General features: G+C 42.3%; 1 protein-coding gene across 2 annotated transcripts; it reads left to right on the top strand.

The window, feature by feature from the left end:
* Positions 1 to 474: 474 nt before the first annotated feature.
* dhx16 (DEAH (Asp-Glu-Ala-His) box polypeptide 16) lies at positions 475 to 24,785 on the top strand. Of its 2 annotated transcripts, none has more exons than XM_086312479.1 (21): positions 475 to 728; positions 2,280 to 2,485; positions 2,593 to 2,834; positions 2,992 to 3,172; positions 3,261 to 3,317; positions 3,412 to 3,666; positions 3,746 to 3,979; positions 5,835 to 6,020; positions 6,276 to 6,386; positions 6,473 to 6,588; positions 7,487 to 7,697; positions 7,802 to 7,900; positions 8,766 to 8,918; positions 10,197 to 10,337; positions 11,767 to 11,929; positions 12,013 to 12,131; positions 12,816 to 12,883; positions 15,266 to 15,428; positions 15,657 to 15,818; positions 23,403 to 23,576; positions 24,129 to 24,785. In XM_086312479.1, the coding sequence occupies exons 2-21, from the start codon at positions 2,288 to 2,290 to the stop codon at positions 24,255 to 24,257; spliced, it is 3,162 nt and encodes a 1,053-aa protein (XP_086168605.1). In that variant the 5' UTR covers positions 475 to 728; positions 2,280 to 2,287; the 3' UTR covers positions 24,258 to 24,785. The 2 variants fall into 2 exon arrangements, with proteins under 2 accessions (XP_086168605.1, XP_086168604.1); XM_086312478.1 differs by having other exon boundaries at positions 5,829 to 6,020.
* The last annotated feature ends 1,031 nt before the right edge of the window (positions 24,786 to 25,816 follow it).

The raw sequence follows: 25,816 nt of genomic DNA, 5'->3' as shown, positions 1-25,816 counted from the left end.
ATCATAATATGAATTGAAGAAGCTGGAAACATAGATTCGACAAAGACACAGGACAGTACTGTATGTGAGGCTATGCCCGGTGTATTCAACGCCATTTTCTTCGCAGATTCTACTTCTGATAACATGTTATACTTTCCCCTGTTTACTTTTTTCATAGTGTTTTGTCAGAGAATATATACCTTATTTTATGATCTCTTATGAAAGTGGAAAGACAGGCTGACATATGAGATCAGGCAGGACTCTGCAGATGATATTGTGACCTGTAGTGAGAATATGGAGCAGGTGGAAGAATAAGAAGAGAATTATTAAATGTAAAACGTATTGTCCTGCTCTTATTTTCTGTTTGTTTGCGGAACTGGATGTTTTGGTTTGTTTTATTGCTAGCTGGTGTTGCAGTTCTTTACATGGCCACACGGGGGCAGTGAGTGCTGGCGCCTCTGATGCAGCCCGCTCTTCTTCCCTAGTTTAGCCTGACGTATTTCCGTTTGGAAGTTCAGCGTGCGTTAAGCTAAAACAGCAAAACAGTTTACAGTGTATGAGTGTGTGTGATGTACTTTTAGGACAAATGCACAGTTTTTCGTGTCTACGGCAGGATGCTCGTGTCCGCTAAGTGTCCGAACCGGAGACTTGTGCGCTGCAACTCAAGCTAACGCCTCATCTGTAGCTGGAGTTAGCAGTCGGCTAACTCAACCTGCTGTTTCTGTCACAACAAGAGCGTTTGAGAAGCGGTGAGTGGACTTCAGAGACGGTTGTGTTGTGTCTCCTCTAACGCTCACACTTTGTATAATGCAGGTGTAGTAGTGGATGGATAACTACGCTGTAATATGAAAACTGACAGTATTGGTGCAAAACACTGCGGTTTGAAACGACGCTGAATCCAGATCTGCAGTTAAAGGCGAAGTTATTGGAAACTTGAGCTTGTTTAACGAAACCTAAATGTGAGGAAACATTTTTATTTAGTAGTTTTGCAAAAAAAAAAACAACCACTCACTGCTCTGACTCTTTAGCTTTCACAGAGGTTATCAAATCTAGATTGTCAAAGGTTAATGCTGAAGGTTTGTAACTGGACCTGGTCTGAATGTGGGAAAGGCAGCAGGGAAATCATCTCTTTTTGCACATTTACTGTCCTGGAGCATCCTCCAAGTTGAAGCTGACATGTTGGCTGGCTCCTTTCAGTGTGGAGGTGTAGCATCTCCATTATGAGCTCCTTCACGTCCTGGTTTCTAAAGTCTCCCTCTTAAACCCAGATTTTAAAAGTCTGGATAAAGTTGCTTTTACTTTTGTTCTGCTGTAGATGCTCCAACAGTCATAGCATTGCTGCCTGTTTTTGTGTTTTCACAAAGGGATTCACTGCAGCTCTACAGTTTAGTAAAGTTTTCCCTTTCTAAGGGTGATCCTGTCCATATTTGAAAATTCTGGATAAATCATTTCAAATTTTGTTTATATTTTTTTAAGTTGCAGTGATCTGTGACTTAATTTAAATCCCGTCCTGGAGTCTGTTAAAACAAGTCTGGTCAAATGTAAAAATCTGTTAGCCTTTTTAAAACAAACAAACAAACAAACTAATTTGTTTACTCATCATATGGCCAGGTGTGGTCCACATGTGCAGAACAGTATCTACAGTGTTTTAGATCATTTGAACAGTGAATCATGCAAAGCCAGTCTAGGTCATCTTTAAAGAATAGTGTTTAAAATGATCCTTATTTATCCTAAGCTGGGCCTTGGTGCAGCCCTCCATCCACCCTGTGTCTGAAAAGAGCCACGCTGGCTCTATTTTGATTCAGCCTTTCTTTACAACAGCATTCTTTTGATTGGCCGCTTCATGCAAACAGCAACTTGGCGGATGCTGTGCTGATAACCATATTAAGGATATCCTCTGTGTGGGACATCATACATCTAGAGGAGCTGAAAAAGGGGTTTTGGCTCCCAGGCATTACTTATACATATGTTGACCTCATTATCTAAAACTTTGGCAATGTTTAAAATGATCACCCACTGGAACGCTAATTATATAAGAGAAAGTAAGGAAAAATATGTAAGATCCTTTATTTGTTAATTATTTTAAGCTCGTTCTGCAGTCTTTCATGAAGCTGCTGTGGGATTATTTTCTTTGGGAATCAGTTCATTCTTAGGAAAACTTTTTGAAAACATCACAGCCTTCTAAACCTTTATTTTTCAGGCCTTGTATGAAGATAATGGTAACCAGGTACCTGCGCATGTGTCTGTCGCACCGGGACTTTGGATAACCCTGTTTTTGTTCTGTGACTTTGCTCTTTCAGAAGACACCATGGCCAATCTGGAGCAGTGGGTGAGCGACCGTCTCCACGACATCCTCGGGCTGAGTGACAGATACGTGTCTCAGTTCATGATCGGCACTGCTCGGAAAGCATCGAGTCCCGAAGACTTTGTGGCTCGCCTCGAGCAGACGGGCACGATTGACATCGACCAGAGTGTGGCCGCCTTCGCAAAGGAACTCTTTGAAAAGGTTCATTCATGAAATTCTACCCGAGTTCCCTGTGACGTTCACCAAAACTCATTTTCTTTTAGCTCTGGTGGTTTAAAAAACCCTCTAATGTTGTTTTACTGTTGCAGGTTCCTCATAAACAGGTCGTTGAGAAACCGTCCCGAGCGGTGGAACGGCAAGCGATCGAAATGGAGAGGAAGAACCGGACGTACACGTTACTGGAGGACAGCGACGATGCCGATGAAGATGCTGCGAGGGAGAAACAGAAAGGAAAAAAGAAAAGCAAAGACAAGGAACGCGGGAACAAGAGGAAGCACATCAGACAGAAGAAAGGCAGCGAGTCGTCCAGCGAGGAGGAAGCACCTAAAAGGTAATCTGCTTATTTTCTGCTTTTTTAAGATCTTGGTGCTTTTTTGTTTTTTGTTGGGGTTTTTTTTATTACGATAATTTACATGCATATTTATTCTTAGTTGTGGAGGAGAGATAGACACCAGTGTAAAACTATGTATCCTGTTCTCTAACATCAGGGATAAGTCAATTCAAGACGACCACAAGACAGTAAAGAGAGAAGAGGAGGAAGAGGAAGAGTGGGAGAAGGAAGAGAGAGAGCGACTGCAAGACATCGAGGAGAGGGATGCGTTTGCCCTGCGAGTGAGGGAGAAAGACAAGGAGAAGACGCGCAACATAGCCGAGAGGACGGACAAGAAGGTGGGCACGCAGCTCTTTTACGGTCTTTCACAGGTGACCTCGTGTCTCACGCAGGCAAATATTTATCCTGTTGTTTTGTTCTCCACAGGCTTATGAGGAAGCTCAGAAGAGGCTGAAGATGGCTGAAGATGATCAGAAGAATATGGTGGGTGGTACGGGACAATTTGTGCGCTCATTGATTCCTGAAATGGACCTCAGTTGCTCAGCTGTGTGATAAGGTTTCCTCTTCCTCTTTAAAGTTGCCGGAGTTGAGGAAGCGCTCTCGATGGGAATATCTGAAGAAGAGAGAGTCGGAGAAGCTGGAGGACCTGGAGGCAGAGATCGTGGATGACGAGTACCTCTTCTCCACTGAGGAGCTGACAGAGAGGGAGAGGAAGGAGCTGGAATACAAACGCACCATTCGGGATCTAGCTAAAGATTACAAAAAGGCCGGTGCCAAGGAGCAGGAGGAGAGAAAGAACAGATACTACATGCCGGAAGAGAATAGAAGAAAGGTGGGAACGAGGAATGTCACATGTAGAAACTCGTCTGACTGCAGTTGTCCATATCTTTACCGTCTCTCCACACTTACAGGAGGTGCCACAGAGGGACCTGGAGCTGGAGGAAACCCCCATGGAGCTGGGAGGAGAGCAGGGTCGCTGGGAGGAGGAGAGGCTGAAGACGGCCTCCCTCAGCTTTGGGGCCAAGAAGGAGCGAGAGCAAGGAATGAAGCAGGAGCAGGAGAAGTACCAGCTGATCCTGGAGGAGGACGAGATGATCGACTTTGTCACCACCGCCATTACCATGAAGGGAACTCGGTCTGAAAAGGTGACGCTCATCAGATTCCTTATTCTTTTTTATCGTTGTGGGTCTCATTTAATTTTGATCTAGTCTGCAGCTCCGTGTGCAGTACTGATTAAAAGGAAATATCTGCTTATTTTCACCGTCATAGCCGGCGTGCAGGCGTTACACAGCCTCCTGCCCAGCAGCAATAGTTTGTGTAATTTCACCGAGTGCTGTGCTTGATGGAAAATGCAAAGATACTAATTATTACCCGTTTAGATATCATATCTGAAATACCAGCTCTTTCTCAGCTGCATTTAAAAACAAAGAAAAAGACATGAATGGAAAAAAAAGTATCAGCAGAAAAAATGGTGACCACCTATTTGTTAAGATTACGTGTTGCATTCGGTTTTTACCTCTTAGACAGATGGACATATTTTTAGATTTGTCCTGATCTGCACTTTTTAACATGAATGTTCGTTCTTCTTGCCTTATTCCCAATGTTCAGCTTGGAAAAGTATAGAAAATTACCACATAATTACATTTCTTTAAAAATATGTACATTTTCTATTTTAAAAAAACTCTTAATGTAAGCATAGAAGTGTAGAACCAAAGAAACATTTCCCAGCTCGGTCTAACAAAAATGTTCATTTTTACTTGAGAGTGATTTTTAAAATTTTCCACACGAAGGAAATTCCTAAATGCAGAGAAGCAGGTGATTTCCAGTTACAGTAATAACAGCAGAGGGGAGAGTCCACTGGCTAAGCCCCAGTTTTTCATGTATTATATCCCATAAATGACACAAGCCTCCGGGCCTCTTGTTTCACCACTAGATGGCAGAACTGATGATCTAAAAAAGCAGCCTCAGTATTTGATCCTTTGCCTGATGAGCACGGTGAAGTATTTTGGACTGTAGTGTTACATGACCTCTGACATCAGCGGATGTTGAGATCTGATCAACTTTTAAGTCATTTTTTTTGAACTTGTCAGTGAATCTGAGGAAATAACTACGAAGAACCAAATCTGCAAAGTCAAAACATAATTATGCACCTTAAACGGATCAGAATTTATTCGTTTCCGTTTTCATTTCCACGTTTCTTTTTGCCTTTCTGCTTCAGCGCACAAACGATCAGGTTGACTTCAGAGAGTGCAGTGGGATCAGCCTTTCACCTGTCAGATAATCAATGCAGGTCTCAGAATAATGAATGCCTGCGTTCAGAAAAGAGCTGAACAACCAGGGTTATTTTGGGTGTCATTTGCATGATGACACAGAAATCCTTAGAGAGGCGTGTAAACAGAACGAGAAGTAAAGAAATTTAGGGAAATAAGAAGAGACTACGTGCAAAAATAATAATTAAGTGATCAAACACAGAAGCCAGTTCATACAAATGTTTTGCATTTAGTAACAATTTAATGTATTTGCTCATGTTTTCACGGACAGTTTCAGCCACATGTGTGTTCCCAGGGTGCAATGCAGCCTGTGTTGTAGTGTGATCTTTGGAGTGATGAAAGGCTGTATTACAAGGAAACATGTTTGAGTTGGTGGAAAAATGAAAATATCTTCCACCTGCGTGCCTTTTTATATGAGTGTAAATAAAAGAACCAGTCGACTGTGTCCTTCCAAACCTTCTGTAAACATCGCTGACACAAATTCGCCTCCGATTCAACCCGACGAGTACACTGTGCATTAGTGTTATCTGTGCAACAAGGTTTCATTTATTACTGAATGATTGTTTTTAAATTAATCTTTTGTAATTATATTTAAGCTTTTCTTTGGTGACACCGCAGGGACTGCACTTATTTTCCTTGTACTTGTTACAGTGAAGAGATTGTGATTCTTCTGCTTCACTGTAAAAACTCAAACTGCCTTTTCTTCTGACCGTGTCACGTTGAGGATCAGGATGCTCCGGCTCTGTCGCAGGCTGAGCTGAAAAAACAGTCAATGCAGGAAGTCCGACGCAGCCTTCCCATCTTTCCCTACAGAGACGACCTGCTGGCCGCCATCCACGAGCACCAGATCCTCGTCATCGAAGGAGAGACGGGCTCGGGGAAAACCACCCAGATCCCTCAGTACCTCCTGGAAGACGTGAGTGTAGAATTTAAATGTAGCTTCATATATTCACGTATTAAACGTGTTAGAGAACAGCGACTGGGGTACCCAACCGAAATATTGGCCTCTACCTCTTGGAGTAAAAAACAAAGTCCACCACATTGTCCATGTATCCTAGGATGTTGAACTATAGACTGCTGTTCCAGTGTGAAATATTTACTTTCCAGAGTAAGGAAAATCCTGAGCATCCTGAAAGTGCTGTCAAAGTAATCCTTAAACACTTTCCATCAGGGCTACACCAAAGGAGGCATGAAGATTGGATGTACGCAGCCTCGCAGAGTGGCAGCCATGTCAGTGGCAGCCAGAGTAGCAGAGGAAATGGGTGTGAAGCTTGGTAATGAGGTGAGCTTAGTACATGACTACACCAACACTTGATGTGTTACTGCACCTTCAAGCAGACTGAAATTGAGTGTTTTACTGTCATCCAGGTGGGTTACAGCATTCGTTTTGAGGACTGCACATCAGAGAGAACCGTGCTCAAATACATGACAGACGGCATGCTGCTCCGAGAGTTCCTCACCGAACCGGACCTGGCCAGCTACAGGTGCCATTAATGCGTCTGTGCCCTCTGCTGGGTTTTTATGTTGCTTTTCATGAAGAGCAGAAAGCACCTAAAAGTAACAGTGCTGACATGGGAGAGTGTACTTCTGTACTGGCTGCTCTTTACGTGTTTAAGTAGTTTATGGAAGCAGGGTAAACGATTCTCATAAACCATTTTCTCTATTAAATCTACATTCTGGGAGCAAAGTAATGCTGCAGAGGATTTGTGGAGTTATGTAGGCTTTACTAGGAAGACAGGGCAGTTGACTTTCAGCCTGCAGACACAACCAGGCGTGCACGCTTGTTAAAGATTATCTTGGTTTAGGCAGGTACACAGTCTTAAAAGTAGGTAACTTTACCAGTACTGACCTTCTCTGTTTCTTGGCCACTACCTTTTTCTTCTGTGGGGGGTTTGGAAACCTCATCTGATTTAAATTTGGCCTACCTCTCCATCAAGATCATTTGGTCATGCGCCTGTGAGCTGCTAGGCTGTAGCGTCTCAAAATAGCAACCGTTCAAACCAACACTGACATTTTCATAATGTGAATGCAGCAGCAGAGTGGTGGATCTTGTGAACAGAGGAAACTGCAGTGATCACTTCATTCCTTCAGCATGTCATTGGTTCTGCTGCTCACTGGATCTGTCACCCTTGAGCTTATTAGAAAATTGCTCAACCTTAGCCAAAGCTGTCGTCACATGAGCGTCCGGTCAGTTTGAAAAGGAAGGTGACATTTTCTCTCTGCACACAGCAAAGTGCAGGTGGTCTAATCTGGTTTAATCAGACACTTTATTTAGTTTTATAAATCCTCTGCTGGCTTCTCTGTAGTTTGACATTTATCACCGAACCCGTTCGTGTCGATCGTTTTGCTCCCCCCACGATCTCTGTCTGTCTCCCCCCACAGTGTGATCATCATAGACGAAGCCCACGAGCGAACGCTCCACACCGACATCCTGTTCGGTCTGATTAAAGACATCGCAAGATTCAGATCGGACCTGAAGGTGCTGGTGGCGAGCGCCACTCTGGACACCGAGCGCTTCTCCTGCTTCTTCGATGACGCGCCTGTTTTCAGGATCCCTGGCAGGAGGTTCCCCGTCGATATTTTCTACACGAAAGTAAGATTATATTTGAATCCTCGCCACAGTAAACGTTACAATTTAGAGCCTATAAACCAAACTGTGGTGTTGATGTGTGTGTGTCTGTGTGTTGTCTTATCAAGGCTCCAGAGGCAGACTACCTGGAAGCGTGTGTGGTGTCGGTGTTGCAGATCCACGTCACTCAGCCTACCGGAGACATTCTGGTCTTCCTCACTGGACAGGTGCGCTTCATATCATATTCCCAAGAGATCCAGAGCTTCAGACACGACTGTGATGCTCTGCAGCAAACATCAGACTGAAATCTCTCTCAAAGAGTTACACCTAGTTTAACATCATGTTCTCTCCATGCTTTCCTTTGTGTGCAGATGTTTTTATAATATAATCACATTCTAACTGATGGCTGTGAAACAACATTGATCTTCACGTGTTCTGTAGAATAGTTTGGACATACCACTTTATCAAAATCCTGACACAGAGGATCGCAGGTTCATAATGTGAAAGTAAAGTCTTTATTAAATATGGCTTAAGTGAATAAGAAAATCAGCTGATTTTAATGAAACTGATGAAATTGCCTTCACTTACCTGAATCCTTTTTCGTTTCTTTTTTCGTGGAATGAGGAAAAAGGTGAAACGACAGAGTCGCTGTTGCTCAGGACGATTCTTTCTCCATAAACTCTTTGTCACAGTGAACACATCACTTTCTGTGGAAACTTGATTTTCCCATGTGGCTCCTGCAGCACTGATAAAACACAATGAACGTCAGAAAAAGGCCACAGTGAACCTGAAACAGACCTGATCTAAAACCAAAGAAGGATCAGAGTGAGCTTGATCATCCATGCATGCGTTCATTCATATATTTCTATATTTATTCTTAAGATTTGACTGTTTTTGTTAGAAAACAGGTAAAATCCCACGTTCACTCTGAGAAAGTTGATCTTGTAAATTCTACAAGTTTAGAAAACTGTCCTGACATGTACGGATGCAAAGGGAAGGAGAGGGATCAGAACAGATATGTTAGAAACACGGGTACAGTGTCCTTGTGTGTGTCGGCTGATTGTTGAGCCTCGCTGAACGCGTGTCTTGCAGGAGGAGATCGAAGCGTGTTGCGAGCTGCTGCAGGAGAGATGCAGGCGGCTTGGTTCTAAGATAGCAGAGCTGCTCGTCCTCCCCATCTACGCCAACCTGCCGTCTGACATGCAGGCAAAGATCTTTAATCCTACTCCGCCTGGAGCGCGTAAGGTGAGACAGTGTCTTATTTCTGAGAAGCTTTTATTGTTTCTTAATACAGCTGCCCTACAACTAACAGGTCAGTGAAGGACTAATATTTCATTTTGGCTGACACAAAATAGGCCAGCAGTCGACCATGACGGGTTTTTGTTAAACCCTTATTTAACCAGGATACCAGAGTCTTGATTTAAAATCTGTTTGCACAAGTGTCCTGGTCTGTTTACTCTGCCAGCTGGATCAGCCTCGGATCATTTTCCTAGACTGGAATATTCACAGTTTGCACCAGCTCATAACAATCACAACAGGCTAACAGGCCTGTTTTTTGCTTTGTTTTGATGAGAGCTGCTGGAGCATTGCAAAGTATCATTAGCATTATGCCAATACGGTGTTGAATACTTGACATAATTTATTAGCTAGCGTGCCTTAGTTGGGAGTTGGATTCTCTGGGAGAAACAGTTGCTTCTCACAAGTCCATCTCACAACCACAGCTGTGGTCCCTGCTGGTCTGCCTCCACTGCAGATGTCTGATGGTGCAGATGGAGGTGAACGGATCTGCGCTGTAATCACAGGGTGAAACCAAACGCTAGCTGTCATGCACTGCTGAACGTGAACTGGATGTGAGGCTCTGAGTGATGTTGGGACAAAGGGAGCTTCAGTTAAATCTTTCCACAGGTTCACCTACGAAACCTTCAAACTTTTAGGCTCTCGCTGGCCCAGGTCGTTCTTTCAGTCTTGACTCCAATTATAATCACTAGAAACATGAATCCTAATTCACATTCAAATTTGTTTGACTGCCCAATCTTAAGACAAAAGTTTCAACCACAGATGATCTTAGGTTAAAAAACGGCAGCTATTAAGACCTAAAACAATTCCAGCTGTTCAGGAGATTTGCGTCCCGTAATCAAGGTGAGCTAAAGCATTTAGTGCTGCGTGTAAACAAGGTTAAGTGTTATATATAGTGTGTGAATGTGTGTGTGAATGGGTGGATGACAGGTTGTGTAAAGCGCTTTGGGGTCCTTAGGGACTAGAAAAGCGCTATACAAATACAGGCCATTTACCATTTACCATATTGGTACATTAAATTCCACTGAGTCAACCCGTCGTATCCTTTGATTTTACAGCTTCTCTGTTAGAAATCCTGGTAAATAAATATGAGCTTCCTGCAGTTGTAAATCATGTTTTTGATGTCTTTTTTTTTTTTAACCTCTCATTTATCATCTGGATTTAATCTTTGTTGGTGCAATGTTTTCTAACTTTATCTCTCGGTGTTTCTTTTCTTATCAATCCAAGGTGGTGGTGGCCACCAATATAGCAGAGACTTCATTGACCATAGATGGCATCATCTACGTCATTGACCCTGGCTTCTGCAAACAGAAGAGCTACAACGCCCGCACAGGCATGGAGTCACTCATTGTTACACCTTGCTCACGGGTAACTGCTTTTCCTTAATGTTTAACTAGCAGGAAATCAAAGTGAAGTGACGATAAATTTAAGCCATTTCCTTTTATTGCTGTTCTAAACAATGACGGGTGCATCCTTGGGATTGGTACAGGCTGGTCTGTGGGGTTAGACCAGTCTTCACCACCATGGAGGTACTGAATGGAGTCTTTGTGTCTTTAAATATGAGAGCTCAAAAAGTTTTGAATGAATTTTGATAAAGTTCTTTAAGTGTTTATTAATAGAACAAAGAAAAGTTGAATGCATATATACAAAATACAAAAGTAAATGCTACCCGGTGTGAGCTGCGTGGGTGGAGCTTTTACTTACATATCACTCTAATGTGAGATAAACTGTTACATAAAAAACTAATATTTGGAATATAAATATATTGTTTATACATATTATATTGTTTAAAGACCAAGTCCTAGAAGCTGAATTGAAGAGAAATGATGTCTCGTTTATTAGCTTCTCTTTATTGGCTCACTGTTAAATTGAATTCCTTCTCCTTGTGCTCAAAGTGCTGAATGATTAGCCAACATCATAACTTCATAGTACCATTTTATCCTAATAGAGCACTTTGCTCTCAGACTGCAGGTCTACTTGTGTTCTTAGAGTTTCTCAAATTAAAATGGGAGGCAGAGCCTTCAGCTTCCAGGTCCCTCTCCTGTGCAACCGACTCCCAGTTCAGGTTCAGGAGACAGACACCCTCTGCTTTTAAGAGCAGGCTTCAAAATGTCCCTTTTTAAAAAAAAAAAAGAAGCTTATAGTTGGGGGTGGATCAGGCGACCTTCAACCATCCTTTAGTCATGCCGCTGTTTGAGGCGAACCAAATTAACTGAACTACAGGTGTGAAATCACCTGGAAGGTCAAACATTTGCTGAACTTTATTGTAGCTGCAGCTGAGACATCGAAAGTTCGGTTCAGTTCGTTGGATTTCTCGTCTGTGATTGCTTTTGACTCATTCGTTGTTTTAAGGTGGATTGATTTTGGAGTTTTGTCTCCTAACAAGGCAGCTGGTGCAAACCTGTTTTGTGAAAACATCTTACTGAATATATTTGATTTGATCTGACTCGCACTGTTTTGGCTGCTGAAAGCAGCCCGTGGTGAAATTGTCTTTGAAATATAATCAAAGGTGGAGGAGGGCCTGATTGGCACACTCGAGTCAGCCAGAGATCCTCAGAAGAACAAACCTCTCCAGCTTTCCAAAGAAAAAAATAAATAAGTAAATCTCCTGATAAGCTTGTGGACTTGTGGGACTGTAAATCACTTTGACCCAGGTCAAACATAAAAATACTATGTTAAAGAGACCTCAGAGATATCCTCCACTGGCTTCACAGACATGTATTGTAGCTCAGGTGTGGTGGTGTATTAGTGCAGGTGATTTATCTGTCTGTTTTTTTTCTGTGTGTTTAACTCTCAGGCTTCAGCCAATCAGAGAGCAGGCCGAGCAGGTAGAGTGGCTGCTGGGAAATGTTTCAGGCTTTACACAGCCTGGGCCTATAAACATGAGATGGAGGAAACAACTGTGCCTGAGATTCAGAGGACCAACTTGGGAAATGTAGTCCTGCTGCTAAAGAGTCTAGGTAGGGGAAGAAATGGGGATCCTGTGATTTTAAAACACCAGGTGGCTGCTGTTGTGTAGTGAGCTAATCTTTTTTCCTTGCAGGTATTAATGACCTCATTCACTTCGACTTCATGGACCCACCTCCTCATGAGACTCTAGTCTTGGCTCTGGAGCAGCTCTACGCCCTGGGAGCCCTCAACCACATGGGAGAGCTCACAAAGGTGCAAACCTGGAGACGCTCTCTATATTTTTAATATAGTCATATATATTTATAGAATTTCTGCAATCACAGGTTGCTTATAGACATTAACCTTCACAGTATCGTGATGTGAATATGCACCGTCCGACAGAGTTAATAGAGGCCAAAAACAAAGCTAAGGGAGGGTCGCCAAAAAACTCCACCAAAATCAGATCGCACAGATCCCTGGGTATGTACAACAAAGAGCTGGTGAACTATCTCATCCTATATTTGAATCTGCAACAGGCGCTGCAGAGTTGGACATATTTTACATTCTTACTGTAACTTAAGCTGCGGGAGAGAGATACACCACCTTTTATTTTTACAGGAATAATCTGTGACCATCTCTGCCACGCTCGGCTGCATATTTGCATCACGTACTTTGCACACCTGATGCTCGTAAGGCTGTAAAATGGCTTCCAGCACTGAAGAGTCACTCACTTCCTTGATCGAAAGTGCTGATGCATTTTAACTTGGAGCTTTTATTACCAATCTGATCATGTTAATGAGTAATTATCAGGGACAGGAGGATGTTTTTAAGAGCGTGTGTAAAGGTGTCATTAGCCAGTTTTGTAGGTCATTGGGTTTGTTTGTTTTTTTAATTAAATGAAGTGTTTATTGGTATTTAACTCTTTCTTTCTCTCGGTCTCTTTTTGGGGCGGCTCAGCTGGGTCGCAGAATGGCTGAGTTACCTGTGGATCCCATGCTGAGTAAGATGATCCTGGCCTCAGAGCAGTGAGTCTCCAGTTTGATTGCATCATAGTCACCTGCTTGAGTCTGTACTACCTGCCAAATTAGCTGTTTATTTATTCAGTCACATTGCACCATGAAAGCGTTAAACTATTAATTATCAGGAAATCTGATTCCCACACTTTATGTACAGGAAGCTTGCATGGTTTGTTGAAAGATTTGTATGGCGAAGTTGTAGAACAGGTAAGCTTGTGTGCACATATTAGCATAATTCCAGTCTGTCCCTCCATCCTCACATCTGTGCTGATTTTAGCTGCACGTGGAGTCTCAGTTGGGTGAGCTGAAGGGTGTCTTTGACGAGACGAAGGCTAGAAATAAAGGTTAGAAATATGGTTTAACACAAGTCGCTGCGGTTTTTACCAACCAGAACACGTCAGTGATGCTCGGTCACTACATCAAAACCGTAACCGTAAGGAAAGAGAGCATCACGACACATCTGTGTGTGCAGATTGTGTCTTTAACGCCCTCGCTGTCTTTGTATCTCGGACATCTCGTTTTATGAACATATGCAGTAAATGGTAAATGGCTTGTATTTGTATAGCGCTTTTCTAGTCCCTAAGGACCCCAAAGCGCTTTACACAACCTGTCATCCACCCATTCACACACTGGTGATGGCAGCTACACCCTGGGGCGCACTGACAGAGGCGAGGCTGCCGGACACTGGCGCCACCGGGCCCTCTGACCACCACCAGTAGGCAACGGGTGAAGTGTCTTGCCCAAGGACACAACGACCGAGACTGTCCAAGCCGGGGCTCGAACCGGCAACCTTCCGATTACAAGGCGAACTCCCAACTCTTGAGCCACGATCGCCCCCCAGTAGAAGATGAAGATGGACTAGAGCAGGGGTGGGGGAACTCCATGCCTCGAGGGCCAGTGTCCTGCAGGTTTTAGATGTCCTTGATCCAACACAGCTGCTTTAAATGGCTGAATGACCTCAACATGTCTTGAAGTTCTCCAGAGGCCTGAAGTTTCCCACCCCTGGACTAGAGGCTGCTGGTGTCCACCTACTGAGAAACTCAAACAAAAAAACAGCTAGTGTGCTTTCGTTGCTAGTTTTTCCACTGATGACTGCTTGGGAAAAACATCCTGCCTGTAGCTAAGCTGACACAGGATGCCATCATCTTTATCTAACAGAAATAGAACTTCCATTCAGCATCTACAGCGATTTACACTGCTGTGTATTCACTTTCTATTTTAAGCGTTTTTATGCATTTTGTCTCGATTTCTTGTCTGACCTGTTGCTATCATTTCCCATTATTATTAGCATTTATATTAACAATAGAAATTATTAATTTTGATGCACTTTTATGAAACTTTTAAATCTGTCATGCATAAATGAAAGACTTTTTTTGTTTGTTTATTACTCCTGCAAAAACAAAAATCACATGGAAGTCGTATCTGTAGCTGTGCGGACTTTCCCCCTTTCCATAAACAAAAAAGCTGTTGCACTTTAACAAAGTGTGGTCAGTAAGTCTGCCTGAGTCCGGTCTGAAGGATTTATAACGCTCATACACTTACGGGCAGTTGGTTTGGAGCAGCATGTGGCTGAACCTCCACATGACAGAGAAACAGACTGAAAGACTGGATTCAGTCAACTCAACACGTCATTGTTCAGCGAATCAGCCATGTTTACCAGTTAGAAACATGATTGTTCATCACTTTGACAGCAGAACGTTGCTGAATTAAACACTTACACTTATTAGAGTGTTGGAAACTTGATCAGCTAGTTCAAGTTTTGTTCACTAAGAGAATGGAAAGCAGTTTCATCAAAGACAAAGAGAGAGAATTAAAAAAAGAATACATAGGATTTTAATTAGCAGAAGTACAAATGAAGACTGTGTAGGACTGGTGGTGTCTCAGAGGGTGGGCAACATCTCATCTTAACACTCGGGTGGTCTCAGAGTAAACAGCATATGATGTTGAGGGGAAAAATGTGACAAATCCCAGTTAGAGATCAGTGGCAGTAACTGAAGGAAGGCTATAATAAGATGAATGAGTGATTCTACATGACCTTCTTGTAACATTCAGTAGTATGAAGGTAAATATGGGTTTGAGGACACTTTTCCACCGCGGAACAAGACTGATGACAAAACAAAAGTGTGATTCACAAGGTTAAAACATGACTGTAGAGATTAAAATTGGATTAAACTCAACTTATGGACTTCTGTGTTTACATCAAACAAAAACATTATGTGCGGCCTGTGAAAGCGGGTCTGCTGTGGAGGAAGAAATGCAGTCTGTCTAATGTGTGGGTATAAAGGATGCAAGCAGGTTGAGTGAAACAGTTCCTTTAAAACCTGAAAAATGTGCATGAATTCAAGACTCGCACAGAATTTCATTTCGGGAACATTTGTTTTTTTTCTCCAGGTACAAATGTTCGGAGGAAGTGTTGACGATCGCGGCCATGCTGTCTGTAAACAACTCTATCTTCTACCGTCCCAAAGACAAGGTGGTGCACGCCGACAACGCCAGAATGAACTTTGTGGTGCCCGGAGGAGACCACCTGGTGCTGCTGAACGTCTACAACCAGGTATAAACTCAGCCGGGTAACATCAGGGCTGGAGATATGTTTGACGTTTAGAAACACATTTGATGCTGTGTTGAAGTTGGCAATCTAAATTCAGGTAAAATCACTGATAAAGACACAAGTATCAGGGCATCATTTTAGAGGCTGATTTAAGAAACACACTCAGCACTGGCTCAGCGCACAGTTTGATTATTGTGTGCTAACTGCAGCTGTGATATCTTCCTCCCACAGTGGGTGGAGAGTGGTTATTCCACACAGTGGTGCTATGAGAACTTCATCCAGTTCCGCTCCATGCGAAGAGCCCGGGATGTCAGGGACCAGCTGGAGGGTCTGATGGATCGCATTGAAGTCGAGGTGGTCAGCTGTCAAGGAGACAGCGTGCCCGTTCGCAAGGTTAGTGACACTGATGAACTACAGTACAGCGTTAGCTGTTCCCAGGCAACAATATGGAGTCTTATTATCAGTCACTTCATATTAATAAGGAACTACAGCTAGTCCCACTCTGGGCTTTAGCTTCATCTGACAGCTGCAGCATTGCTGAGTGAGGCCTTTTTGAGATGGAAACACAGATTGAGATTGAGCATAACTTTGCAAACAAAGACTTGTCTTATCTGCCACGCTCTGGGAAAATAATACCAGTGATATTTATAGCTTGTACAGAACGAGAAAAAGGAAAGTTTGAAGCCTAATCTTGAAAGTAGAGATAGTGTCTGTCTCCTGAATCCAAACTGGAAGCTGGTTCCACAGAAGAGGGGCCTGAAAACTGAAGGCTCTGCCTCCCATTCTACTTTTAAATACTCTAGGAACAACAAGTAGGCCTGCAGAGCGAGAGCGAAGTGCTCTAATAGGGTGATATGGTACTACAAGGTGTTGATGCATGCTCAATCATCCAGGTAAGTAAATCCCAAAAAGTTGATTCTGTTCATCTGGTCGTAGCATTTTGTGGGAGAAACGTGTCGTGACTCATCAGCTGACTTCTTCAGTCTCAGCTGACTGCAGGTTTCAATCTTATAAACAGTACATTTGCATAATGACTGAAACCAGCCCACTGAGGGAACAATGGGCTGGGAGGTCAGTTCCTTGATCATTAATATACAAATTCTCATTACCATTGATCAACAACCACTGATCAAAGTTCATTGATCAATGGCCAAGAATACCATTCACAGAGAGTTAAGGAATGGCTGCAATCACAGCATTGTAAGATTGTAAGATGATGACAGATGCACCCTCAGGCCCCCTCTTCGATTAGAGCCTGAGGGTGCATCTTTCGCCATCTTACAATCTTACAACACTACGTCCAGATGAACAGAATCAACTTTTGAGGATAGTACTATAAGGTCATTAAGATAAGATGGGGCCTGATTAAGACCTTGTATTTAACAGGGAGCCAATGAAGGGAAGCCAGTACAGGAGAAATCTGCTCTCTCTTTCTAGTCCCTGTCAGGACTCTTGCTGCAGCATTTTGGATCAGCTGAAGGCTTTTCAGAAGTTTTTAGGACTTCCAGCCTGGAAGTAATAAATGCATGAACTAGTTTTGCAGCGTCACTCTGAGACAGGATATTTCTAACTTTAGAGATGTTGCGCAAATGGAAGAAAGCACTCTGGCCTATTTGTTTAATATGTAGCACTCTATTTTATTAGATTAAGCACTAATTAGCTGGCATCTGTATCTGTGCTGTGTACTTAAGCACATTATGGATTCTCCTTACAAAGCAAGGTTGCTTTTAACTCTCCACCCTCTCACCCAGTTATCGTCTTCCGGTTTCAGAACACTGACATGTAAAAATCAAGCCTTCAAGACTGGACTTCACAAACTAAGTAACTATATTCATCTTTAAAGCGGCAGCAACAAACATAAATGTTAGATTGTTAGTTAAATTATTAATTGTTATTAATGAGAGTTGTCCATATAAAAACAATCCTAAGGTAAAAACTACGAGGGCTGGTTTGGTATGCCCTGACTCAACCATTTGATAGAGAATTGGTCTTTATTTGTGGATGTGTTTTCTTTACATACTTACATCCTGACACATCCTGAAAGCAAAAGCTGAAACTGGTTATTCAAGAGATGGGATGGTTCCTCTGGCACATTGTGACTCAGCGAGTTGCTGTGCTGATAAGATTATTAATGTTGTTTACAGTCTGAAATGGCACTGCCGGGTTTAACTGTTTTTAGCACCGTGGCCTTTAAACAGTCAGATATTTCAACCAGGATATAATTAAGAATGAGAACATTTTCTAAATCAGACTTGGAACCGACCACGTTTCACAGCTGCAAGTTTCTTGCCATCAGGAAGCACATTCACTAAAAAGTTTTGTCCTTAAATCAGTGGTTCCCAAATGGTTGTGGCAGTCGTGCAGTATTAGTACACTATACAGCTGCACAAGAAGATAGAAATGACCTGTCATTTTTGTGTGTCGATACTTTTGTATGTACTCATTTACTCTCAAAACTGACTAAAAAACACTTGTGCCAGAGGGTAAAAACTAACATCCCTCTAAGAGAAAACTGGCTTACTTCTAAAGAGTGTTGGATCTAAACCAGAGGGAGTAAGACTGATTTTGTGAAGTGTTTGATGACTCAATGGAAGCAAAGTATTTGCTAGTGGAGTGGCAACAATCTTGAAAACTGGGAACTAGCGCGACATTTGCCATTTTTGATCTGCCAATTTGTCAGTAAAATCAAAACAACTAATGACATGCCACATGACTTAGAGACTGTGTAGTGCACGTATGATTGGAGATAGGCCTTGAAATAATTTCAGCTAATTTACCTAGTGAACAGATGTTGCTGTTTTTAGGGTTTTCTGTCCTCATCGGGCATATCGGAGCTCTGTGTTTTTTAACATCCATGCAGAAGCATATAAATCAGCCCAGCCACCGCTTTCATCACCCTCTGGAACTTGTTCTGATATATGGCATAGAAATATTTTACTATATCTCTTAAAACTTCATTTGTATTATAATTTTTAATTATTTCTGCCCGTGTTACAGCAAAATGCCCGAGTAACGAAATCCGCTGGCTCTGATTGGCTGAGCCTACAATGCCTTCTGAATCATGTGACAACCCCTTGGCTTCCATACTTGCGCTTCGCTGTTCCACTTGAACGACGTATTGTTGTTCTAGTTAGCAATTAGCCTATAGCCTATCGTTCAGCATCGCCTCACTCAAAACGCGCAACGGGTGCTTCGACTTACGAAAGTTTTGGACTTGTGAACGAATTAATTTCGTAAGTCGGGGTTCCGCTGTATTCAGATTTCTCCAATTGATGTTTCTGAGTTAACTTAAATAATTTCTTCCTCTTGACCATCAGCACATCTAGACTCTGACAAGACTGTCGAAAAATGTCCTACCATTAATTAATGCTTAAATTAAATCTAATCAACATGTCTATGGTATCTAAGCAGATTCTTACTCTGGATGGCATTACCTTGGCCTCCAGTAACGCTGTGAGGAACCTTGGAGTCATTGTTGACCAGGACATGTCCTTCAACACACATATTAAACAAACATGTAAGACTGCTTTGTTGCATTTGTGCAACATCTAAAAACAGAAACTTCCTGTTTCAGAGTGAAAAACTAGTCCATGCATTTATTACTTCTGCACTGTGCTATTATTATTCATTATTGTCAGGTTGTTCTAAAAGCAAGGTTACTAACAGGAACTAGACAGAGAGATTATATTATCCCATATTGGTTCTATTCACTGGCTCCCAGTTACATCCAAGATCAAATTTAAAATAGTTCTCCTCACCTAGATCGTCTTTCGTCCTCTGTATCGTTGTAGGTCTTTACCTTAGAATATAAAGTATCCTGAGTAAATACATAGAATTAAATGGAATTGTTTCTGCAGCTGTAGTTTTAAAAGACACTATGCTCTACTTTTTTATTGGTACATCAGAACTATTAATATTAAACCGAATAAGATGAAATGAAACAAATGAATGGTACAAACAATCCAGGGGAGTCGATGCAAGGTAAAGATGAGTTTCACGACATAATGAGAGAGCGAGGAGAGAACAGGGTAACAAAACCACCGGAAAGATGAATAAAACGGAGTCAATGTCAGAAACGTAGTGTAGGTAGTGACCTGTTCGAGGAGTAATCAACACCATTTCATATTTGCTTCTGCTTTGAATGTTCACAGGTAAACATCAGTGATGCAGTGCAGTGAATGTGATGCACAGGAGGGTGGAAATTTAAAATAATCTGAAGGCCCGAGGGCAAAAAATTGCTTCATTTTTCTCTGACACAAGATTGATGATTTTGTTGTAATGTCTTCCTCTTCTGTGAACAGTGATTTTACTTGCTTCACGTTCACGCTCCAGTACAGCTCAGAGCAGCTCCTATATTGCTCAAGGACAAGACATTAACAACATAACAAGCTTTAAAGAAATCTGGATTCTGGTTCTGTAACTAAAAGAGTACAAGGATCTGTCAGAGGAAGCCTGTAAATCATCAGCAGGCAGAAGCTGTGTGAGTTTCCTTCACATACCTGTACCTGTGTGTGCGGTGAACACCTGAAGTATTCGCGATAAGGAGAGGGCATTTATTTTCTTAGCTGAGTCACACCTCTTCCCTTTGCACGCTGCCTTCACTCAAGTCAAACATCCTACAGCTTATAGAAAAAAAGACGACGCACAACTTACTTAATGATATTAAATGATAATTGGCGTAAGGAGGATTGTGTGTGTCCAACGTTTAAATCCAGGAAGCATCAACTTCTCAGCTCCTCTACACAACACATAAAAAGCCGAGTCAGTCATCTGATGATTATTCCGTTTTGAAGTGAGAGACAGTTAGGTTACACGCTACATGACTTGTACGTGACAGCTGCTGTCTGTCTGCTGTATCAGCAACTATCAGCACGCCCATGAAGGCGCCCGACACCACCCGGCCTACGTTACAGAAAGTGTGAGTGTTGTAAGGAGGTTTCACTGTGGAGAGGATCTCCATGGTTTCTGTTTGTGAATCCCACATGGATCCTTTCTCAGACCCTGATGTTTCAGTCTCAGTGCTGATTGTCTTCTTTTCCTTTAGTTTCAAGCAGAACAGTCGAGTTTTTCCACACAATCCAGTAACATCAGAGGATTTCATCTCAGCTAAACGAGAACTGATTTCTCTACCTGTCTACAAAGTTGTAATTGTACAATAACAATATAATAACAACAATAAACTTGCATAAAAAAGTTTTTTATCACAGAAAAAATCCACATAAGACTACATATAGCAACTTTCTATTCACATATTCGCTCATTATACTTCAATCCAAGCAATGATAAGAGCATGGTCTGAAATGCGTATCTGCCCTGACCTCTGCTCAGCAGAAACAAACAAACAAACAGAGTCAGCCGACCTGAGTGGCTTGAGGCAGTTTAGGTGCTAGAACCTCTAAATCAAGGAAGTCAAAAACATTTACATGAGCCACATGCAGCCCGCTTTGATGTTATGTGGATCGGGCCAGTGAAACTCCAATCATCAATACGATATCTTAATACTAGACAAAGAAGTGCTATTTCAACAGTCTTGTGTTTTTTACATGATAAAGATATCAGTCAGCACAACTCTTTAGGCTTCAATTATAAGAAGTAAATGTGTAAAATACAGAAATCCATCACTTCCTTATTTTGGTGTATTGTGAATGGCCATGGGGGAGGTCTTTATCAGTAGGAAAAGCTGTACAACAAAACAGTTCATGTTTTTCTGGAGTCTTTACCAGACCAAGTCAGGCCCCCAGGCCTTTTGTTTGACATAAATCATGGTCACTATTGTATTATAAATAACAGCGGCGAAAGTTAAAAGGTTTAGACTAGAGTTAGTGGTAGACAGTCCCCTCACTCTTATTTAAACCCATCTAAAATCTTCCCTTCAGGCAGGATGGCTGATGTCGTAGTCCTGGAGCTCTTTCACTCTTTTATTTCATTTGCTGTGCCCCGTGCTACCAGCACTAGACTAATTCTGGTCACGCTGAACTATATGAGATGAGATAAGGTGTACTTTGTTTATCCTTAAAGTAGGGAAATTCTTGCACTAGAGCAGCCAAAACATTAAACACAGCCTATAGCAGAAGAGCTTGAATAAGCAGAATAGACATATAAAGGTCGATAAATTACACAACACAAAGTGACATAAAAGAAAAGTTAAAGTTCAGGTTAAATGGGGCAGCTAACCCCTGAATATTCAGATCATAAAACACTGCTTTATTATTTAAAAAAAAATCATTTAATGTGTTTAAGTTTGAAAGACTATAAGACTGTAAAACTTGTTTTTAAGAGTATCTCATAAAATAACCTAGTTTAACCTTCTTCAGCCTTGTGCCCAAAGGTAAATGGAGTGCATTACTCGTACTGTACTGATCAACAGACTGGAGGAACCAGTCATCAATGTGCTGAGTCAGCCACAGTGCTGTGGCAGCTGCTTCTCACGTCTTCTGCTTTATCGTTGTTGTTGTTGGTGTTATTATTAAAGTCTTTATTATCATTGTTGTTATCATTAATACTCTTATTTAACACTGTTACACAGTACTTCATGTGTAACGCTTGTATGGAAGTGTGGAGCTATGAACTGTGGCTACACACAGTGGGAGAAAGGATCAGGAGATCCAAGCACAGATTCAGCCGGGCGGATGGGCTGAACCAAGTGTGTGGAACAGGTCTCAGTAGCTCTGAGAAATCAGCGTTTCGAATGCTGGTCAAAAGTAATACCAAGCTCTTAGCAGAAGATTTGATATTGGCGGTGAGCGTGCTGATGTAGTGACTTGGTAAAGAACATTAGATCCTCAGGTTTTCCTCAGAGGTAAGAGAGGAGGTTAAATACAGAAAATACGTCTGAGTGTCATCAGCACAGCAAAGGTAAGAAATACTTTTGAAGCTCACAAGTAGGTGACATGTATTAAAAAAGCAGAACTGGTCCAAGGGTTGAGCTGTGGGGACTCCAGATACGTGGGATGTAAATGAGAACATACAGTTGTTCATGTGAATTCAAATAAGTATGAAAACCATTACGAGAGCCGTGCCAGTGACGCCGGCTCAGCTCTGTAATCTGCATCATCAGTGGTCTCAAAGGTGGGGTTAGCGTCTAGTAGGACTAAAATTCACTGTTGTCACTGGTAATTTTCAGTAATGCTGTTTCTTTGGTAATCGGATTGGAATTTATTATTTGTTTTCCTCAACGCGCTGAAGGAGCTGATGAGCAGCTGTGAATGGACCTGTGGTTATCTGAAACCCGGCAACTCAGGGTTTTTTTTAAGCACACGGAAGATGTTGGCTGTGATTGTTTTATAACCGTGAGAAGCTATTGGAAGATGACAGGTAGAATCTCTTTAGGATAATATCGAGTTTGCAGAAAGATGGGCACATGTGACAAACTATATCAACGAGATCTGTTGGGGAAATCGGATTAAACCCAAATAACATAACTGGATGAGACACTTGGGCAGGTTGAAAGGATCCACACTTGAATTTGAACTTTTTCCACAGTCATTGGAAGATACAGCAGGAAAAGCAGACATAGCAGGATTAAGGAGTCTGATAATGGTGTTAACCAAGAGCCTCAGATTGTTAATCAAACCAGCAAAGTTCTTGTCTTTATGGTTGGTTGTTGTGTGTGGTTAGTAACTTCTTAATGTGCAGGTAGCAAACATGGAAATTTGTGAAGACTCTTCTCTTCCCTCCACAGACGTTATCTGCTGTTTGTGTCACAGTCTTGAGCTCAGTTATGGGAAGTTTGTTTTGGGCTGCAGCTCCCCAGTATCTCCTTTCAGACATGAGTTCTTCTAATAAGCAATTAATCTTCTAATAAAGAGTAAATGTTTTATTCTAATCACACTTTGTTCGTTGCGTTATATTCTAACGCCATTCTTTTTTGTGCCCAGCGCTTGTGTATTTTTCTTGTTGTTCGTCCCTGCAGAGCCAGGAATCCCTGCTTTATTAACCCATCTGCCCTCCACTGCTTCTTATCCTCCCCTTCTGCAGGCGGTGACTGCAGGATATTTCTATCACACGGCCAGACTGAGCAAAGGAGGCTACAAGACTGTGAAGCACCAGCAGACTGTTTACGTGCACCCCAACAGCTCTCTGTTTGAGGAGCAGCCCCGCTGGCTCATCTACCATGAGCTGGTCTTCACCACCAAGGAGTTCATGAGACAGGTTGGCCTGCTCGCCATGTCATACAGTTTTACTTTTTCAGTTATAAGCTTTTACATATCAGCGACTCCCAGCTGGTAAATAATGATCGGTTAATCAAGTGTAATTGATTAGTGGCACCTGGCTGCAGTAGGGTTGTACGTTTTCACACTGCTAATGCATTTTAAATGCTAAGTTTTGTAAAATGAATAGTAACACAGTGTAATGTGCCATGCTGTTGTCCATTTCAGGCTGTTTAAATAATTTTAGAACTTGCTAAGAGCCAGATGACTGTACACAAAATCTCAGAAGGAGCATGTAGTCGTCTTTTCCGTGGCTGTTTTATTCCCAACAGGCGTCTAACTCAAATGTTTGCAGCACTTTCTGTTGTTTTTCACAGCATGAGCCTTTCTCTTGTTTCACATCTAAAGGAGCCAGCTGCACCCTTCTTTGAGTTTAGTACGAGTGGTTAATGAGGATGTGTCAGTGTTTCAGAACAATATTTAACTACAGGCATGGCTGTGTATCAGTCCACTGATTAACCTCCACTCGCCTTCTGTCCTCTGTTGCACTCAGGTGATCGAGATAGAGAGCAGCTGGCTGCTTGAAGTGGCCCCTCACTACTACAAGAGCAAAGAGCTGGAGGACAGCAGCAGCAAGAAGATGCCCCGTAAGCAGGGCAAAACAAAAGAGGAGCTGGGCTGAAGTGAAGGTCAAGGCCGTCCACGGCACATACCATGAAAAAAAAGTGCTTCTCACTCAGGACAGGGTGACAGGACGAGGCGCACGAGTCTGAGTGAAAATGGAAAACGTACCATGTTTCTAAGCTGTAACTTGTTTTTTGACAGCGATCGAAATTTGACCCGCATTATTCAAATCACACCAGTATTTTCAAACAAGTTTCTATTTTCAAAACGGGAAGAGAGAAAGGTCGAGTGAGAAGTGGGCCACGCACCGACTCTGGTTTAATCATCAACCAGCCGGCAGGGCTGGGTCTCCAAAAAGGAAAAACGAACACGCTTGGATCTGTGTTTCCCGCTCTGATGGCAGCAGTGCGGACTCACCAGCTGGTTTGTGAATCGGCACGAGACTGTTGTGCTTTGACCGCTCGCTTATTCGCTCTGTGTCAAACTGTCACAGCTGGCACCCGATTAAAGCACGCTCACGTGTGAGGCTCCTTTCCTTTTCTTTTTTTTGGTCTATTTTTCTATGGCAATAAAGTTTTACAATCGATTTGTTTTTCAGCTTAATAATTACTCATCGCAGTAGTATTTGCAGCCTTTTCAACTTGTTTGCTCGTCTGGTTTTATTTTCAGGAAAGTCACAATCGGAAGAAGAAGTTTTAATGTCAGAAAGGCCTCTGGTTTGTAAGGGGCGTATTTTATTTGATTGTTTAAGCCAAAACAAGGCATATTACGCTACCTGGCAAAGGAATGCTGACTTTTATGTGCGTTCATGTTTTTATTATATAAAGCGTGACGCATATAAGTCACTTATTGATAAATAGCTGAATAAGAAAGAAGAGCATGATGTGCAAAAGGGTGCAGCTATTGCAGTAAACAGTGTGTTAAGTTGTACAGGGAGCCACAGGCAGGAATGAGTTCCTGTGTCGGTCAGTGGTGCTTTTTGGTCATCTCAGTCTCTCACTGAACGAGCTCCTGTGACTGGCCAGCATGTCATGGAGTGGGTGGGAGGAATTATCCAACATTGTCTTTATCTTGGACAACATTCGCCTCTCCGAGACCACCTCAAGAGAGTCCAGCTCCATCCCTACAACATTGCTGGCCTTGCAGATCAGTTTGAGTCTGTTAGTATCAGCAACCCTCAATCTACTCCCCCCAGCATGCAACGGCGTAGAGGGTTGCACTGGCCACCACAGACTCATAGAAAATCCTGAGCATTTAATGTCAAAGACTTGAATCTGGTGTAGTTATTGTCTCGAGCTGTGTGGCTCTCAGGCACAGAGTGAGTACCTGCGGGCCTGTGGAGTGAGGAAAAGCTATGTAGCTGATCTTGTTTGAGTTGTAAAACCATGAAGTGACAAGACTGTGGCAGAGGAATGACAAATATGACATGCTGATATGCTGTATGTTCACAAAGATGCATTGTCATCCTCTTTATGGAGCCAGAGTGGAATTTTCCTGACGGTGACTGTTGTCTGTCATGACTTGTATCACACTAAGAATCAGAAACAGCGAGACAAGACGTGCTTCTATCATGTGATGCTACAGGTACCTGATCTGATATGTGACACGGGGTTAGTC

The sequence above is a fragment of the Aulonocara sp. 'chitande type north' Nkhata Bay genome, linkage group LG11, assembly GCF_057382095.1.
Source record: "Aulonocara sp. 'chitande type north' Nkhata Bay isolate Kocher_YH1m ecotype deep benthic linkage group LG11, A_spYH_male_GT1.1, whole genome shotgun sequence".
Taxonomy (NCBI): domain Eukaryota; kingdom Metazoa; phylum Chordata; class Actinopteri; order Cichliformes; family Cichlidae; genus Aulonocara; species Aulonocara sp. 'chitande type north' Nkhata Bay.
The sequence above is the reverse complement of the archived record's forward strand: the minus strand, read 5'-3'. Positions and strand labels throughout refer to the sequence as shown.